This window comes from Rhopalosiphum padi, chromosome 1 (genome assembly GCF_020882245.1).
Source record: "Rhopalosiphum padi isolate XX-2018 chromosome 1, ASM2088224v1, whole genome shotgun sequence".
Taxonomy (NCBI): Eukaryota; Metazoa; Arthropoda; class Insecta; order Hemiptera; family Aphididae; genus Rhopalosiphum; species Rhopalosiphum padi.
The window spans coordinates 61,136,103-61,156,882 of NC_083597.1; the positions used below are offsets into that span (position 1 = coordinate 61,136,103).

Consider the following 20,780-nt stretch of genomic DNA (forward strand, 5'->3'; position numbering starts at 1 on the left):
TTATTAAAATTACAAGCACTTAAAAGTGTAATAAAATATATTTTCATCTAGAAAATAAAATTTGTTTAGCCTATGGACATTTAATTACATTTTAAAAAAAAAAAAACTTAGGTAATTATATGAGATTCCAAGACAGTCTACAATAGTCCAATATGCTGCTGCTGGAAAATTGTAACCATAGTGACAAAACTCATGCACAATAAATGATAAAAAAAAGGTCGTAAATTAATTCATAACTACTCGTATTATTAAAAATAACTAAAATGTTTTAAAATAATATTTTATATTATATAATCATTAATACAAATATAAAACAGTTTTTTTTAAATTAAATACGTACCTAAAATGAATTTATTAATTTATTAAGTAAATATATACATGTCCTAGGTGTGGAAAATATAGTAATTTTGATCTTCCGAGTAGTTAAAATAACATTGTTTGTAATACTATTATAATTTTTAGTACAACATATAATGTACGAGTACGTGTATTGATTTCAGTTTTGGTGACAATAGGTTAAATGATTCAATTTAGTTAATTTTGTTTTTGTTTATTTTTGATATTATAACTCGATGAACAATAATTTTATATAAAGCATATTAGGATTCATAAATAATAATAAAAAAAATAACAATTATTTTTTGTAGAATTAAAAATAATTATTATAAACAAGAATGTGTAAGCTGCATATAGGATGGCGCTTTAGATAGGCAAATTAAGGCCATGATTTGATTTTATAAAATACAATAACCTAATACTATGTTAACGACTACTTACGTAAAAAATAATTTAGTTATAATATACACATTTACGTGCATATTATTATTTTATAGATAATTTGTACATAATCTAAACTGTAAATATATAATAACTATTATTTATTATTATACTTCTTAATTGTATTTGTATTGGTTTAAATATGTATGAATATATTATGATTATTGAAGAAACCCGTTAAAATATATATTTTTAAGTACAGAAAAAACAAACAATTTATCGTGAAATATAATTTGTTATTATATAATACACTTAATTTAAATTTATAACATTATAGTGTTTTATAAAAATATTGTAACTTGTCAACTGTGTAATATTATTCTTATAAACAATAATATTATGTACATAATATGTTATGTAATATGTTACATTTTATAAACTATATTTATCATTGGCGGTAATATACATCATATATTATTTTACTTATATCGGTGAGGAGGTTAAAATTATATTTGCAGAAAATTTGAACACTTGTACCGGAATTCTTTGTAGTGTGTATACGTTTCTACACGCAATAACATGTTATTTTATCATCTCCGTTGTTTTTGTTATTTTAACTTATCTGGCGTTTTTTCTTGCAAAATCCTTTTCAATTTCGGATAGCGTTTTGCCTTCAGTCTCCGGCAAATAAATAAAAACGTGAACAATTCCAACAACGGCTAGTATTCCGTACAAAAAAAAGCATCCATACAGTTCCACCAAGTTTTGAAGATTTATCCAGGTCTTCGATACTAGGAACGCGTTGACGTAAAAAATCGCCGCGCACAATGAGCCGGCCACTTCTCGTCCTCTGCAAAGTTTACAATTAAACAAATTTTAAACGACTTCTCATAGAAATTTAAGTTAAAAAAAAAAGTCACCTGGTTGGAAATACTTCACTGATCAGCAACCATGGTATGGGACTGATGCCCAAGTTTATGGTAAAGTACAGCGTGCAAAACAATAATAGTGGTATCGTCGGCGCTGTTGACCACTGGAGTTGTGTTATGGTGTATGTGTAAACGCCCAACGACAGACAGCACAGCGCGCAGCCCGACATTGAGACCAACGACAAAGTTCTTTTTCCGACCAGCCGCACCAGACAAATACATGTTATTGCTCCAGTGACCTGCAACACCGCCGATATGACCTGAAATGATAATAGTTCATAAATAATTAACACACATGTATAATAAATAATACACACATAAATTACAATGGCCAATACTCAACAGTAGTACAATACGCTTATATTATCGGTGATATGATAAATACGATTTTTAAAAAATACATATATATATATATTTAACTATTATTCTGTATACACCCAAGTAAGCATACAATAATAGTTAACATCAATATTAATATTATTTAAAAAAATACACATATATTAATGCAATATGAACATTTGAATATACAATAAACATCACTTATATGACTCACGGATATAAGATTCAATGGATTGTTAGACTCAAAATCGTCTGGAACGGCCCGGATGTAAACAAATACATTAAACAAATTTGGTTATAACATTCAAATATCGTAATACAAAGTAAGATATGAAGACATTTTTGGTAACATATTAAAATAAATTATTTTTTTAAAGTTATTTTTGTTGTAGTCGTTTCAATTCATATTTTATTTTAATATATTACAAAACGAGTATGAGCAATATATCTCCGAAATAGTGAAAAGTTAAAACTAAAATCACAATTTATTTTAATTTTTTATAAATAAATAATAAATATTATCTGATTTTATTTGTAATAGGTAAAAATGAATAACAATTTAAAATATATGTAAGTTACGTAATATACTCGTGTGCGTATGTATACGCACAGTGGCGGAGATTTTTCATATTATTATATATCATTTAAAATAATTTTATGAATACAATATTTAGGATTTGATATTAAGTCTTACAAATTAATATAATGTAACTACAAAGAGAGGATGGGATTTCAGTCCCCTCTTGATTCCACCACTATATATGTATTTAATTAATTAAATAATTTAATTAATATCTTATAATATCTAAGATGTAATAGTTAAAGCAAAAAAGTAAAAAAAGTTAATAATTTTAAAATCGTTATTTGGTTTTTTCCCACTTTGACTATAATAAGATTCATTCGGTTATATATTGGTTTATAAGACTCACTTTTTGAATATTTTATTTTTAAACTAATTTATGATTAAAACAAACCCGAATTATTAAGGAAATAAAAATTCAGAACAATATTATGATGCATTTGAATTTGACAACCAATTTCTCAATAATTTGATACATACGTATTTTATTCCAATAATCTTATAAAATTGGTTTAGTTAGTGATTATGATATGTTTGACGTTATGTTTCAACGTGTACGACCTATTTTACGTAATATTAAATAAGTGTATTTTCCATGTGAGTTATTATATAATAATTAGATTGGGTGACTTGTTCGCCGAAGAAAATGACTCGTAGAACGCCAACATTTCCCTTGAAACGTTGAAATTGTTATGATTCGGCAAAAGAAAGATTGCCGAGTACCAATAACAACATTGAAGGATATCACAGAAAGTTTATTACATTATTAGGCCTGGCAAATTAATTATTATATTTTTTATATCTAATTTTAGTTTTATATTGTAGTTTTACACCATCTAACGTTCTAGTTAACTTGCAGGATATTCTAATAATAAGAAAAAAATATAAATAAAGACATGGCAAAAAAAAATTAGAAGATATGGTAAATTTTTTTAACAAAAATAACATAATGAACCTTTTTAAAAGGTATAATATATAAATGCATATAATTTAAATAAAATCAAATGTTCGATATGTTTTTTAATCACTATTACCTACACATATTTGCTTATTTTGTTTTCGTTATTTTGATTATTTCGCTATTATGCCCGTCGCAGCAATAGTTTCGCGTTTTTAAATGGATCCCTCGTAAAAACACTGTATTATCGTCTGTAGTCAATCAAATATTATATAATATAATAATGTGTACAAGCCTACTAATATATACGATTTATAACTTAAAAAAAAATAGCGTTCTTACGGTGAGTTTATTTGGCGTCAAAGGAACATCCAGTCGGGTGAAAACTTCGATCATGTACGGTCGCATGGCCGTCAGAGATGCGGCGTGGAAAAAGAAGAAGTAGGCCACGACCAGCCGTAGTGGTATTAAGATTCCGGGACGCAGAAAGTCCCTAATCATGTCAACGACGCTGGGTTTTTTTTGTGTAACAAATTCGCTATCTGTAAGAAACAAATAATATATATATATATATATGTAACGATTAACGAATCATTATACTGTTATTTTTGGACTCGTATCGTCAAACCTGGTACTCCGGTGTATCCGGACGATTTTCTGATTTTGGCTTCCATAAAATTTTTGAACTCAATTTTGGACTCCTGACAGTACAGTTCAAGTTTATGAAATTCTTCGTTCACCTCTTCGACGGAACTCCACCCCCGGAGCCATCTCAGCGACGACAATGCCTCGTCTCTCCTTCCCTTCATCAATAACCAAACTGGGGATTCTGGAATCTGTGTAATAATGATTTCATTATTATTTAGAACCGGAATATAATTAATAATTAGTCTAAAATTATTTGACAAAATATAACTATAACAATAACTATTAGATGCTATTCTTACGATTCAAACATATACACATTAAATCATGTCGATTTCGTAAATACCTAATTTGTTATAGTAGTTTATTTAATATACAAAAACATGATATTACGAATTATCAAACCGTGAGGGTAATAATCATTATCAATAGATTAACAATAAGTACATTTTTATAAATATCGCGTGTATATAGTGGCAGATTGAGATAGTTATTTGCTAAAAATATTAGAGGAGCTTCGTGTAAAACTTATATCTGCCTTTATAAAGCCTTTTAGCTTTAATTAAAGTGGGCCCCAGAACGAAATAAATTAAAAAGTCATATCAGCATCCGTGGATTACATCCACCAATGAAATGTGTTCATGAAACAATTAATGTATATTCAAAGTACAAATACACATTATAATTGTTATTCATTAATTCATCAAAAAAGATATGACTAATGAATAATAGGTAGTAATATTAGTAATAATATGATTTACCTTACTCACAAAGGATCAAAATATTTCTAAAATAATGGAAATATATTATAGGCTACCGTAATAGTAAACGGTGAATGTATGTAGGGACATGACATAAATTAAATGTGACTAACTCATACCCCCAGTAAGTCACGACCAGTAACGCTTTACATTATTAATTGTGAATAATTTAAATAACATTTCTATCTGTGATTAATGTAACTACTGTCTACGATACAAAACGTATATAAATAAATTAATAAATATAAAATATATTGTAATTATAAAATAAAAACCATTATACATTTAAAACAATATTATAACACTTAAGTTTAAAATTCTATTAAAAAAAATATTGGAATAATTAATTTACTCCAATTATGTACAAAATAGTATAAACAAATTAGTATTTAAGCCCATATTAGTTTTAACATGAACCTACCTATTAATGGAATAAGAATATCATCAAATAATAGTATAAGACTGGTTAAATTATAATAAATTTTATTATTGACAATGGAGATGAAATAATATTAGAGACGTCCGTGTGAAAATTATTAAAATGACGCGATACAAGTTAATACGCTGATCATAATAATTACTATAAACTATAGGTACACATCTTTACTTATAAATTGATACAGCAGCTACACTAAGATGAAAACCATTAACCAGCATTTATGATTTTATTTTATGAAAAATATGAGGTTGGTATTATTATTTTTTTCGTTCAAAATTAGTTTTATCAACTGCATGCGTTTTTAGTATTAAGTTTGATGAGACCGAGAAAATGATAAAATATAATATTATTTTAGTTCTAATTTTCACAAAAACTCTATGCAGCAAATTGTGAGAAATTATTACTCGTATACTCAGCAAAAATAGTTTGGCAAAACTAACATTGAGTTAATAACTAAGCAGGAACATCAACTTTATTGATTTTGGTGGAAACGTGTCATTTTTCTTATCGTCATTGCTTAAACTATACAACAATTATCGTAGTGGAATTAACAATGCATATTATTATCTATTACGAATATCTATGTCATAGTTTATAAAGTAGACAGTCAATTATAATTAATATTGTTGTGATTTTGGAATCAGATAAATAATTAAACTGTCAGTGATTACATGTTTCGTAGATATGTACTTTTGTTTAATAATATAGACATCGAAATTACGATGGATTATTTTATCATAACTATATATTATAATAAACAACGTGAGTACATGATAACTTCAAATAAAATGTCACATTTAGAGATAATCTAGCACTGTATTCCAAAATTATAATAATTATTATAATTTAACATCAATAGTGTATAATAAATTAATATTATATTGATATTAACAGTATTTCTTTCAACAAAAACGGTTTTTAAAATGCGTGTATAATCGATATCGTATAAGAATATTATTACAGCTAAAAAAATAATTTTTTGGGAGAATAATTTGAGAAAAAATATTTTATAATAATTGTCATCTCCACCTTATACTTGATCTATTTTTATATTAATATTATACATTAAACGTTATTGATTATCAATAATCCCAATCAAATATTATAGGTACATCGTGTTAAAACTTGAAATAATATATTTATAAAGTACATTTTTGATACACGTATTTCCTATAAGTTGAAGTATTTTTTATCAAACCTAATCCTAAAAACAAAAACAAAAAATAATTAACTGTCGTACCAGAAATGTAGCGATGGAAGCAGTCACAGGCACCAGACAGCTGATGAGCATTGCTTCCCTCCACGAGAATAAATACCCGAGCATAAACTCTAGCAGGTGTCCCAGGACGATGAAGGTACTGGCGAACGTAGACAACGTGCCCCGGATGTCCGGTTCGCTGATCTCGCCGATGTACGCCATCGTGGGTGCCTCCAGGAATCCAATTCCTATGCCCATAGCTACCGAGGCGGTGTACAGCATCCACGGGGAATCGGCCGCGTATAGTAGGTACCAGGCGGCTAGGTGAGGTACGTTGACCAGTAGCATGGCGCGCTTCCGGCCCAGCACGCCTTGCACGAAGCCCGACAGCAAGCAGCCCAGCGGTTGGCAAAGCAACATAATGCTACCTGCAGCAGAGTCCCGGATATTGTTTTATGAACGTTAACATTAATATTGTAGTTAGTATAATATAACGTTATGATGATTATAATATGTATATTGAGTTGTTGCGAATTCATCGCGTGTCCGATTTTCAACGCGTGTGGCGTTAGTATTTTTATATTATTATAACATACAGTAAATATCGATTATAGCTGATTCGCTCAAGAAACCAAAAAACAATAATAAAAATTTCATGATAACTGATAGTTATTCAAAGTTTGTTTTTGATCTAATATTTTTATAGTCACACAATTTCACAATGACTGTGATTATTTTTAACTTTATCTTGCTTAAAATTTATTCTCGTCACAAACTGTTAATAATATAGCCTATATATTATTAAATGGTCTTTATAGATAAGTCATTTGTTTAAATTAACCAAAAATAAATGTTATTGTTTGACTGTTATAACAACCAATACAATTTATTAATAAATAAATTCTCATTAAATATTATATTTACTCAGACCCAATGCGTACACAATTATTAGAATTAGAATTATTTTCGAACCCAACTGGGATGAACTCTATTCACTTATATACAGTGTAAAATATAATATGACTTGCACAATGTACATTTTAAAATATTTTTATTCAACTTAAGTACACATAAAACTAAATAATATTATTCAACGTGGACATTGTTAATTAACACTAGAGAATAAGTTTTAGTATTCTTGATTTTTAAATATTTTTTTTATAATATTACAACTTCAATTAAAATGGGAAAAATCTAAATATTACTTTTTTATGTACATAATATGAATTATAGTACATAGTACCTACTAAATAAATATAATATCTACATTTATTTAATTTGCATGAAATGTACCTATTAAAATGAACATGGAATAATTTTAAATACACTTTAATGTATAAACAATACATGTACTTATTAAATAAAATATTTATACTAGGGATTATTAAAGTGATTTTGAAATGAAAATGTTTTTAGTTATAAAAAGGGTATCCGGCCAAAATATCCGTATCGGGGTGGGTATATGTCGATTGCGCCAGAATATAAATAGCAGGTAAAAAACAGCATATTTTGAAGTTTGGAAATTTTAAATTTTAAAGTGGATTATTTAAGAATACATGTCATTTATATATAAGTTTCGCTATTGTGCACGAACGCTTATTTTAAAATTCTCTAATTTTATTTTCGTTCTATTTTGGTCTAGACTCACAAAAAAATGCAGAATACATATTATGATTTTTATCTGCTTAAATCTGGTACACATTTAAAAAAAAAATTAAATGTACTAAAATTAATTTAATATTTTCTGTAGGTCACGCAAAATTAAAAAAAATAAATAAATAAATCAAAAAAAAACAATATAAATATAAATTTAATTAAATGTAATTATAAATTTACCAATCCACGAGGATTGATCATCGTCCAGTGATAAGTCCTCTTTTGCGTTGTGGAGTGCACCAATGACAATTGTAGGAACGACTATCATCATTCCTAAATCCATCATCAATAAGCTCTGAGCGACCAACGCACATACCTATGTACACCGTTAGTATTATAATATTATATTCCAAAAGAAGATAACACATATTGTACGTTAATATATAATAATATGATGATGATTTTAAACATTATAATATAATGTTGCTATATAATATAATTTGCTCTTATTCTCTGTAATTCATACAAAAATTAATCATTTCATTACAGTACCATGTTACGATAATGTTAAATATTTAAACGTAATAATAAATGTATTATTAGGCGTATAATTATCTCCAAGTGTTACAAGATTTATACGTTACATACATGTATATACTAATGAGATCAAATCAAAGATTTTATGTAAATTATTTTATTAACTGTAATAAAACATAATATTTTGGGTCGCATCTATATGTAATGGAGTATCCTAATTATTAATTGTTAATTTAAATATTTTCCTTTGAAAATTTAGCTGTATTCGAATTCAAATTTGGTGTATAGTTCAGTGTACATTTTTAAACTATATGTACTAGTCTACTACTTTAAGAATAATAGTTTTTATTGTAATTTTACAAAGAACAAAAAATATATTAGATACGTAATATTTAGTCTAATACTTATTAATTATTGAACTTCGATAATTATAAAATTAAAAATTGTAATAATTTATATAAGTTATTATTTATATTTAATCTTTAGAACTTGTTGATCATAAACTATTATTTTTAGTACTTAAAGTTTATTCACCACTACTCAGTACTTGCCTAAATTTTGGTTTATATACTTTAACGTTTTCAAAAACATAATCTCCTTAACGATTTACCATAACAAAGAGTAATCCTCATTTGAAATAAATAAGTATAAACCGCTACAAAAAACGGCTTAGATGTTCGTGTTAATGTATTTAATAAAATAAATTATTTATATGAAAATATGGTCCTATAAATTATACTTCAAAATTCAAAAAACCGGAATTGGGATCAATGCATTATCAAATGAAAAATTGGCGGCTCACTCCATGCTTGGCGAATCACTCTATATTTAATACATGAATTATCGGTACAAACTACAAAGCAATTACCTATACGACTATGTTATTATAATTGTATAGTGAGAATATAATTATTATCATTAAAATTAGTAATACCTACACCGATAAAAATAAAAATTAAATAACTGTCGAAAATAGTAGATTAATATTCCATTACTGTTGTCACTTTCCTTGTACTATGTAATAATAATCATTAATATAATTAGTTATCTAAAATTAATTATACCTGTGATAATGTTCGTTTATATTTATGCCGGCTACTCGTACAATCCGATACGATTAGCAGTGATCCAGGTTCTCTGTAAACAAAATATTATATTATGAAGGTTAAATATTAAATTACTAATTGATTTTTATTCTCCGATATTGTCGCAATAATTTTGTAAATTTATGCGAGCTACGACTGCATTTTAAAAATATAAAATATAAATTCTCATAGTATCATGTTGTGATTAGACCTTTAGGTATAACCTTGTAACGTGAAAACTGTCGAACCTATATGAATTTATAACTGTTGTGAAACGGCTATAATAAATAATTTTGCACATTCCTTTTTCTTGCACCTTATGAAGGACATCTAATGAACTCTACTTTACATATTATTATCATGTATTTTTCTTCCTACGAATCACATTTTTTATTCTTTGTTACAATTGATTTGAATTTATACTCATATTATAGATATAAAACAGTGGTTTGTATGTTTGTATTTGTGATAGTCAAGGATAATATACTGTTGTTCGATAACATTCACGTGATCTTAATATAGTTAACACAATTCAAGATTTTTGAAAATTAAAATGTTTTATTTTATTTTTAATTTAAAACAATTTAAATTATTTTTATTAAGTTCCGATGACTTTGCTCATTATATACGTAACTGTACTATACTTTTTTTTTCATACGGTACAGCAGGTTTCTGGAACACGGGTGGAGACACAGTGTTTTCATATATGGTACATAGTTTCGTCACTAAAAACTTGGGTTGTCATACCCATTCACCGAATGCAGCTTAACACTACGCTACACCACGCCCTAACAATTTATTTTTTATTTCATAAGTTTAGTATGAAGTGTTTTTATTCTAAACTTTAATTAATCATGAAAAGTATAGCATTCAAAAAAAAAATATTTATATATATAAATTGTTGTTTTTTTTATTTTGTTTGTTTGTTAGGGATTCAAAGATGTAACACTTATTTTAATGTAAATATAATTTAATTTTTCATACGTATGTGTCTTATGTATAAAACAAAATGTTAATTCGTTTTAGATTCTGAACAAAAAAAGGATAGAAAAATATAGTGTTTTAGATTTTGATTGGTTTTAATTAATTGTTTAAAACCACCTTAAACTAATTAAAAAATGTTTTCATATGAATATTATAAACGCAATCAATTTAATATTTATTAAAACTTGTAAGCAGTCAAATTATTTTTTTTTTAACTACGGTAAGTTAATTAAATTACAATAAGAATATTCAAAAATTGATTTTAGTTTTTAAAAATGTAGGCTTCACGTTAAATCTATTATAATTTATAACAGAAAAAAAAATGTATTACAATAATTATGATTTAATTTTCATCAACAAAAAAAAGTAAAATAGATCAATTTAATTATTTTATAAAATTATCATTATAATGTTTAAAAATTACACTGTAGGTAATATTACTGTATACATAAACCACTTATATTTACTGTATTTACTTATATTCTTTTATTAATTATATTTTTTCAATAATTTACAGGACGAAGTTGAATTATTGGGTGACTCCAGAGAACTGCAATTGTCTACCCCTCTCCTCATAAAACACACTAATTAGAAAACGATCAGTGATTGACTAAAAGAATATGAAAAAAAGATTTAACATAATACCTATGTTATACATTTCCAAATAAATCTATACTTGTTAAAAAATCTATGTATTTATATAATATATATATAACTTACGACTCGCGCATGATTATATACTACATACATAAATATTAAACAGTTCATGTATATTTATAGTGATCTGCTTGCGTGGTCTTAGCCCTTAGGTTATAGGTTATTGTAAGGAGTTTATTTACGCTTCGAACTTGATCGAAATCAAATGCTGTTTCTATAGGATTTGCAATAATATTTTTTTTCTTATTGGATTTTCATATAATATTCTATAAATAATCGTGCTATATGGTACATCATTTTTTCGTTAAAAGTTTCTGCATAAACACATATAATATAAAATAGCTTGGTGACGAAATCAAGACGTTAAAATGTGTCCAATTAATTGTATAGTTATTATTTTAACAGTGGTGACGTATACACAATACACATACCACAGTATATACAATCAGTAACTAAACGCCATCATTACGGTATTAGGTTGGAAGGTAACTTTATAATTGTATAACTTTTTTTTTAATTTATTAATTATTATTATAATTGTAGTGCAAGCATCTATGTAAGTAAAATCATAGTGACCAACTACAGTCGGTCTCGTCGCAGTGCAGAAAAAAAAACGCTTGCCAAGTTAGAGATCAGCGTGAAAACTTTCTTGATTTTCAATTTTTAGAAATGTATTAATCGTATGCAATATGTACGTATGTATAATGTATTTTATTTTCATTTTCATTTAGTAAGATAGATTTCCGAAACTGGAGAGTGGATTTTGTTGTTTGGGGTCTTATTAAAATTAGATTCATGTTGGCTAAGAGAAGTGCAGTGAAGATTTTTAGAACTTTATTTTTTATAGTTAATTTACTAAAGAGCTTCAAAAAAAATTAAAAGAAATTTTATTGGACGTATTACCATACTTAATTGATTAAAAATTAAGAAAGTAAAATGTATGTAAAAAAATAATTATGCAACGTAGACTAATTACTCGTTAAATGTATGGTCTTCAGAAAATTCGGTATCTGCAAAAATGTCTATCTACATGTGTCTACACGGTATAGGATTATCGTTTATCGAATTTAATTAAGATCAGTTTTTCAGACGATAGCGCATCGCTATGAAATCAACGTTCAACAAAATAACAGTTCAGATTCTGCAAGACGATTCTGCGAGAATATTGTAATGTAATAATTATGTAAAACAACAAAAGACAATTAGGTCACAATCAGTAAAGTTACTTTTTACAAACTTGTCACGAAAAAATACGCAGACTGCCGGCTATATATATATACCTACGCCAATTAGCATCGTTAGTGACTTTAATAGATTATTCTCGCTGCGTAGCCATATCATAATAATATATAGCTAAACTTATCATTCACCACATTGTTTTTAAGCTATCCTTTCGAATTCAGGTGGCATGGCTTAAAGTTATAATTATTTTTTTTTTTTTCTGGAATTCTTATTCAATGATATAGGACATTTAATTTGTCGCGTACTATGCCTATATCTACGGCTATTTATGAGTATTACTTTTCTTGTTAATAATTTCTTACTGTAAAAATTAAAAAAAAAATAAAGACCCATGTGTCTTTTATGAGTATATTAAATAAACATATTATAAGATCTAAAACAACTATTTTTAGTGACATCGTATCTGTGTCTTTTTACACTTCATAGTCATTCATAAATAATACAATATATTAGTGCGAGACTGTTATGGTATTTAGTATCGTATTGTTGTATCGATAATGACTATGGAAAAATAATAATATTTGAAAGTTAATATTTCGTTGTTAAATACAAATGTTTAAACGTTAATTGATTTTTACAATTAACCATGTACGATTATCTTATAATTTACAAGTAATATATAATAATTATTAATTAATAGCTGTGACAAAAAGGAAATTATCTAAACGATTGGTACTAATTGGCTTATTCCCATACTACTTAAGGAATCTCCTGTGCATTTAAAAACTTCTGTTTTACAAACGAGAACCTTCCATTTCTACTGTAATTTATTTCGTAGATAATTTTTCTAAAATTTAGACACATAAAAATAAAACTTTAATAAGTAGTTTTTGAGTTATTTAACTAGGGATGTGTAAAACAGATAGGGAGATTCGGTGATTTGAAAATATTAGTAATTAATATTAATCAATCAACATTTATAATTTTGTCTAAGTGAACCTAGTATAATAAATACTAGGCCCGATATTATATTATATTTTATATTTTTGTAAAATCCTTTTTGAGGTCCAAATATTATCCTTATTTCTTAGTTAACGCATTTTAATAATTAAAAAAATACTTGAACAAATTTTGAAATCGTTTCATTAAAATTCAAAAGAAATTATATAATAAATAATTTGCTGTAGAAAGAAAGAAGAGGGTATTTTTTTAATAAGGATTCTCATTAAAGAATAAAAACTTATTACACCATGAGAAATGTCTTAAGTAGTACAAAACACATTAAAAATTTAAAAACATACATTTTAAGTATGGTAAGATACATAAAATCCAAAAATCAGTACTTCATTAAATGAAAATATGTGTAATGTGTATGAGTAATTAGCATGTTTGGTGAACGTCCCTCTATATAATAATGTATTGTTCACTTCTTGTAATAATATGGTATTAAAGTAAAAATAAATATAATAAAGAATAAACTGAACGTGTGTTTAGCGTATGTAACACACAGAACACAAAGATATTGGAAATATATGTAGGTATATATTTTATTTTCACTTATCCGAGTTACTAAATATTTGTTGAACGAAAAAAAGAGAATAAACACAAATACAATGTATTATTCAAACAAAATAATAATATGCCCTAACCCATCTCCGTTTAATTTTTTTTGCACATAATAATACTCATCATTTTTTCGCTAATTTCGAATGGGATCGTATTGTTGTCATATTCATATTACCAATTATTGTAATATTTTTTACATATTCAGTACACGTATAACAAAAATAAATATTATAATTATAATAATCATTACAGTGAACGGAACGGTTAGGTTGAATAATGACAATTTACGGATAATTAATAACTTATTTAATCAATATTATACTGCAATTTATGAGTTTTTCGTTATGTGGCGGTGACACTTAATAATGCCTTAACCGTGATTTCATAAGTTAAATATAGGTACGTAGAATGTATACAATAACTAAAAGTTTCGTCAACTTATTATAAGATTTAAAATTAGTCATAAAAAACTAATATAGATTGTCAGCGTAATATTAATTTGTTTTCTCTCTCTGATGAAAATCTATTATTATAAGCATAATATTATATTTATAGATTAATTCAAAATTTAGTTCACTTCTATACAAGAATAAAATGAACGAGACAGTAGTTTTTAAATAAAATAAAGTTTAGTTTAGACTGTTTAGAGGTTTAGGTTCAGCCCAAAGCACTCTCGTTTCACGCTACTGCATTGAAATATGGGAACATTGGGAACTCTTTTCAACCATAGGAAGTATTTTTTACTTTCATTTCTATATAATATTAAAAATGATATCCGTATCCATAAGAAATTACCACTTCATTGATTTCTTATATTATTTATTTTATTCTTTTATTTAATACATTATGGTAGTAAATGCTGATACAGAAGAAAATAATATTGGCACACATTTTATCGTTCGTTCCGTTTCACATTTTTGGTTTATTGATTTTTTCTACGTTCCATTTTTATTTCACGCGTTTTTTTTTCCAAAATGGTGACTTACCTAGTGCTCACCATACTTTATACTTTCATGAAAAACATCTACCCTTAATACAACTTCTACAAAACGTTTCCTATAGTAATGGAAGTTATTATATTTTTAATCGAATCCGAAACAAAATTGTTTATTTTATTATTTATTATATAAGATAGTATAACTTAGCTATATGTGCCGTTCTACGATTTTGTAAGGATAATTTATATTAAATACATGACGTAAGGTAGTATGGTAATGTATACATCTAAAATATTATCTAGATTGCCTTGTCTCAAAATTTATCAAAGATTAAGTTTTATTTTTATTTAATTTTATTAACAATAAACACTTTAATCACCATGATATCTAAAATGGGATCTCACCAAAATTTGTCCTCACTGCCACGACGTTTTTTGATAGATTTACTTAGATACAGTTTTGACGATTTAAATAAAAATTGATGAAAAAAAATACCAATAATGATAAATGCAAACTTGTTATCTGAAAGTGGCAAAACTGTACTTTTCAAATCCGATGAAAAAATACCGATTATTGAGACCCTAATAGTGATCTCACTAAAAAATCGATTTTACTGAGATCCCATATGGAATCTCAGTATTCAATAATAGTATTTTTTGTGAGATATCGAATAGACTCGCATGGCAATTATGAATAACATGACAAAAAAACCGTGGCGGTCAACGTATTAAATTACTCAAACATCTTAAAATAATACACAATTTGTGATTTAAGCATTTTTATACGTGGAAGTTAAAAAGCTTACCCCATTATACTCAATAGTTGCACGGTAAAAACTTTAACTTATTAAACGTATTACTTTTTATTTTTTGACGTATCATTTAGGTATATTATCGATCAGTTGTAAAAGAAAAAAAAATCTATATTGTTAATTTATTATTGAAACGTATAAATTAAACTCTATATTTAAATTGTACAATAAGTTTTTCGAAATTAGTTAGTTAAAATTCAAGTATTTTACAATGTAGGTAAAAAAATAAAATATTTAAGCAAAATATTGGGCGAGGCAGTATGATGCAACGCTATGATAAGATATTATTTTTATTTTTTATATGTGTATTATATAATAGATTATTTTATTGGTGACTAGGGCTAGGATTTATACGCAATAATAAATGGTAAAATATGCATTTTATTTTTTAAATTATGCAAAAATATACATTTCACTTTTAGAATTATATGCAAAAGTATAAAAAAATCTAACATTAGGTATTTTTTTTTTTATATTAATCGAAAATAGTACAATTAAATATTTTATCACCAGTTTTGAATACTTATTTCACTTAAATTCTCTTTAAAATATTGTCATAACTAAGCATCTTTATTTTAAACTTAAACAATTCTTTCGAATCATTTATTTAAATTTCACAATAAATGTCACGCACAAATTATAAAATTTAATATTTACACGGTAAATACGTGTTTACTAAGGATTAGTAAAATGTTAAATTTACTCATAAACAACCACAGTCCTCAGTCTACAAACTTATTAAAATAAAATATTATGTTTTCATAGATATAACTGAACGTCTCACTTTAAAAATAGTATATTTATGATAAAAAAAAAACAATAATTATCATTTGATAAAATAAATATGATTTTACAGTAGTTTTTTATATTCAATATTCCAAAACTCTAAACATATATATATTAATAAACGTGTGCAAATATAAATGTATTCAATTCGATTGAGTACGTGGCAAATCGTAGGCATAACTGATAATCAATGTATTTTGATTTAAGGGAAACATATCATAATGTATAGAAATCCTAGGCTTATAATATGAAATAAAGTTTTAATAATACTTATAGTTATCAATATTTCTAACTTTACTGTTAAATTTATATAATAGTAAAAAAGTGTCTTATATAGGTAATAGTTAGTAGTATGTCACGACAGTAAAAATACTATAATGTATTTTTCTTCTTCAAATGATTTAGAAAAATGGTTCAAATTACCTTTTAATTTATTAATATAACTATTATTTAAAAATCTGATTTTTTTATAGCAAAATATGCATAATACATTATAATAAAACAATATAGTTAAAAACTACTTCTCCACAATATCTTACAGTGCAGTAGGAATATAAATATATGTATATTTATATTATTATATTATTTTAAACATAGGCTAAATTATCGTCGTGTAATATTATAAACAAGGTAAATTTCAGGAAAATACTTAAAATATAAAAACAAGATCGACGCGATTAAACATAAAACCATTCAATAATAATGCAATACCACTATATAATACATAACCGGACGTACGTACACCACTAGTGAACGCGAATATCGTTTTGTATAATATATAGTATACCTATTATAGACCTACACGGGTTGTGGAGCTTTATTTAGTAAAGTGCTTCCGTTTATGAACTATTAATTTATCAAAACGTCAAGTTGTTGTGTAAATAAATTATCAGTGGCAATTTCGATCGACAGAAACGCCACCGGATGATTCAATGATCATACCTACTCAAACTAGATGTTTCTCACGTAGGCATATTTTAAACTAATTTAATTTTAAGTTTTCCTTTTTACCACAGGCAAGTAAAATTCATTTTATGCGTTCCATTTTAGATTCTGAACGGAGTGATGAATGTATTGATTTTACAATGATGTTTGTTTGTTTTTTTTTTTTTTTTGTGTCTGTCATCACTTTTTGGAGTAGTAATAATACTTCGATTTTTGACTTCAGCCCCTCTTTGAAAAGGAAAATTCATCTTTTTGGTACTTTGGGGTATCAAAAGTAAAAAATTTCCAATAGTTTTCAAAATCGTCGGGAAAACCCCTGAAAAAATTACAGAAAAACGGGAATTTTTACGCATAACCACTTTTGACAAAATCAATATTTTGATTTTGCTGTAACTGAAAAACAAATCATTGTAAATACTTAAAATTTTCACCAAATGTTATTATTATGGTTATATGTTTACGATTAAATTTTCAAAATATTTTGACCTATTTTAAGCTACTTATAGACAATTGAAATTTTCGACTTTTCTAAGTTTTTTTTTTTAAAATGTCAATAAAAAAATTTGGCTATCCAAAAAATCTTTAAAATTTTATACAAGGTTTATTATAAGTTTTACTTATCGTAGTAAAAAAAAATCAAAAATCGTTCGTCACAATTTCTGATTATAATCATTTAAAGTTCAAATATTTACGAAATATATCAAAATCGCGAAAATTTGCAAGGAATTTTGAAGTTGAATATTCATAAAATTTTTGTGATTTATACTTAAGGTTCAAAAATCCAATACAAGGTTATCCATAAGTTTTCCTTTAAGTAATTGTAAAAAAAAATTCGAGCGTCAATTTAGAAAACATTTTATGAGCGTATGAAATTTAATTTTTTACGAAATCGCGTAAAATAACGATTTATTACAATTTAAATATAAGTAATAATAATATAATATATCCTGCTAATTACCATTTACTGACAAATCATCTCCGTTCAGAATCGTTTTTCGTATACAATGATATCAGTCGTTGCATTCAAATTTAACACATTCATTATAGTGACCTACTATACAGCAGAGCGATACCCACTTGCCCACTTTTTTTTATTTAATTGTAGAAATAACTAATAGGTATAGTTATTAAAAAAAAAAAAAAAAAAATTATTAAATATATTTTTTAAAGTATTCAAAATATGAATTATTAAACTGTTTGTCTAAAATATTACATTTTTTTATATGTATATTTTTTAAGCTACTTTTTTTTGTAATTAAACATTTATATTAGGTAATTTGGTTAAACATTTTGTTAATCATTTTTAGTATTGCTACCACGTTAAAAAAAAACACCCTAAAATATGTAGTTCAATGGCATTTTACCAATACTTAATATACTTATAATTGAATAGCCAATAGGTATATACCTAGTTATTGTTCACAATTTGTCGGTCTAAGCGTTAAAATAAAACAGTGTACTGCAGCTAATTGGTGAAGAATTGGATTTCGTTATAATAATGCTTGTTATTTTGATAAGTATTTTATTATCATGACAATTATCATAAATCGTAATAGAATTGTATCTGTGTGCAAGAACTACAACAAACCCTTAGCACATCTTTTCGATTCAAGTTAAATTATAGTGACTGACGAAGAACTTTTAATAATTATTATTATATCAATAATATACGATAATAATTATATTTTATCATAATAATCCAATATTTATCAGTTATCAATATTTTGCCTAATAAATATATTATAATTGATTACACACGTGGTATGATGCTTTTAGACTTACGGTTCGTTTATGGCGGCGGTGGCAACGGCGTTGTCCATTTTCGGCGGATCACACACGTGCTCAGATTATATTCCCAAAACTTAGTATATTGTTATATTATTATTAATAATAGTTAATAAAATAGCGTGCGAAATTCACTGCCACGTAAAAAATGGTAGAAACTGCGTTATTTCAATAAAAATGATAATATTATACCAAATAGTCGGAATTATAATAAACTTGCATCGTCAAAACTAATATGAAACCGTAATATCCACGGCGCATAAGCCGCGTCGTGAAACTGGAGAGTATAAAATAATTTAATAGAAAAATAAAATATATAACTACTCGCGGTAGGTAAATGGTAATACAGTACGCCTGTTGTCGGGATTCTTTCCCGAAGACCTTGTGTAACACGTTTCGCGGTCAGTATAATATTATATTAAGTAATGTGTACTTTATCGTTATTGCAGGCCAACACACCTACTGCAGCTAGGGCGTCCATATGTTTTTATCTTTCCTCTCCCAGGCAGGATTTGTGTAGAATTTGAGAGGGGAAAAATCCTTCATAAAACGTTTTTCTCCGCACATCTGACCGTAAAGTTCGACGGATAAAGAAATCACGATCGAGTGTTTTGTTTTAAAAAGCATGCGAAAGTGTCGTGACGACCGAGCAAGAATCATAGATCGCGATATCGACACTAAGGCTACTTGCAGCTAATAGTAGTTATAAATTAATATTACGCAACCCACAATGATCGCTGCAGTGTACAGTATTATTATATTGCAGAATGTCGTGTACACATTTGTTTGATAACATTGTATTTTGGTTTCAGAAAATATGCTTGCCAGATAGGCTCTTAACTGTGACAAATATTGGCATGATTAGCAAAACTACCATGAATATTTAAAATGTATTAGCGACATGACCATTTTGTAATATTATATACCATTTCAAAAATAGTTATCGTTATCCGTATAATACACACTGAAGACAATTTATTATTTATTATTATTTTTTTTTTTTATTATTATGTACCTATACGTAATTCTAAATTTGTAACATTTAATGTCTGTGCAGTATTTTTAATATTTAAAAAAAATATAATTAAAATATTTTTAAAATATAACGATATTAATTAATTTAAATAATAAATAATTATAGGCAATTCTTATTTTTTGGCAACACAATTTTATAAATAATGATTAAAAATGTTATATTATAATAATATAATTAATATAATATTGCATATATTAATGTTATATTATAAAATAGTACCTACACATTTGTTTAAGCAATTAATGATTATTATTTATTATGATGTATACCTAATAATAATACAATAATATAATTTATAAATCATCACAGTACTCGACCATTTAACAGTTAATATATATTATCGTGGACTAATTGTCCGTCCTTAGT

At 26.1% G+C, this 20,780-nt stretch overlaps 1 protein-coding gene across 2 annotated transcripts; it reads right to left on the reverse strand.

Annotated features, from left to right (window-relative positions):
- Nucleotides 1–529: 529 nt before the first annotated feature.
- On the reverse strand, nt 530–19,846 carry LOC132921990 (facilitated trehalose transporter Tret1-like). 2 transcript variants are annotated; one of them, XM_060985269.1, is made up of 8 exons: nt 19,376–19,846; nt 9,704–9,776; nt 8,343–8,478; nt 6,549–6,934; nt 4,092–4,299; nt 3,806–4,005; nt 1,638–1,906; nt 530–1,567 (listed from the first exon to the last, which is right to left on the reverse strand). In XM_060985269.1, exons 1-8 carry the CDS (start codon nt 19,411–19,413, stop codon nt 1,336–1,338), a joined length of 1,542 nt encoding a protein of 513 aa, XP_060841252.1. In that variant the 5' UTR covers nt 19,414–19,846; the 3' UTR covers nt 530–1,335. The 2 variants fall into 2 exon arrangements, with proteins under 2 accessions (XP_060841252.1, XP_060841263.1); XM_060985280.1 differs by lacking the exons at nt 8,343–8,478; nt 19,376–19,846.
- Nucleotides 19,847–20,780: the final 934 nt, after the last annotated feature.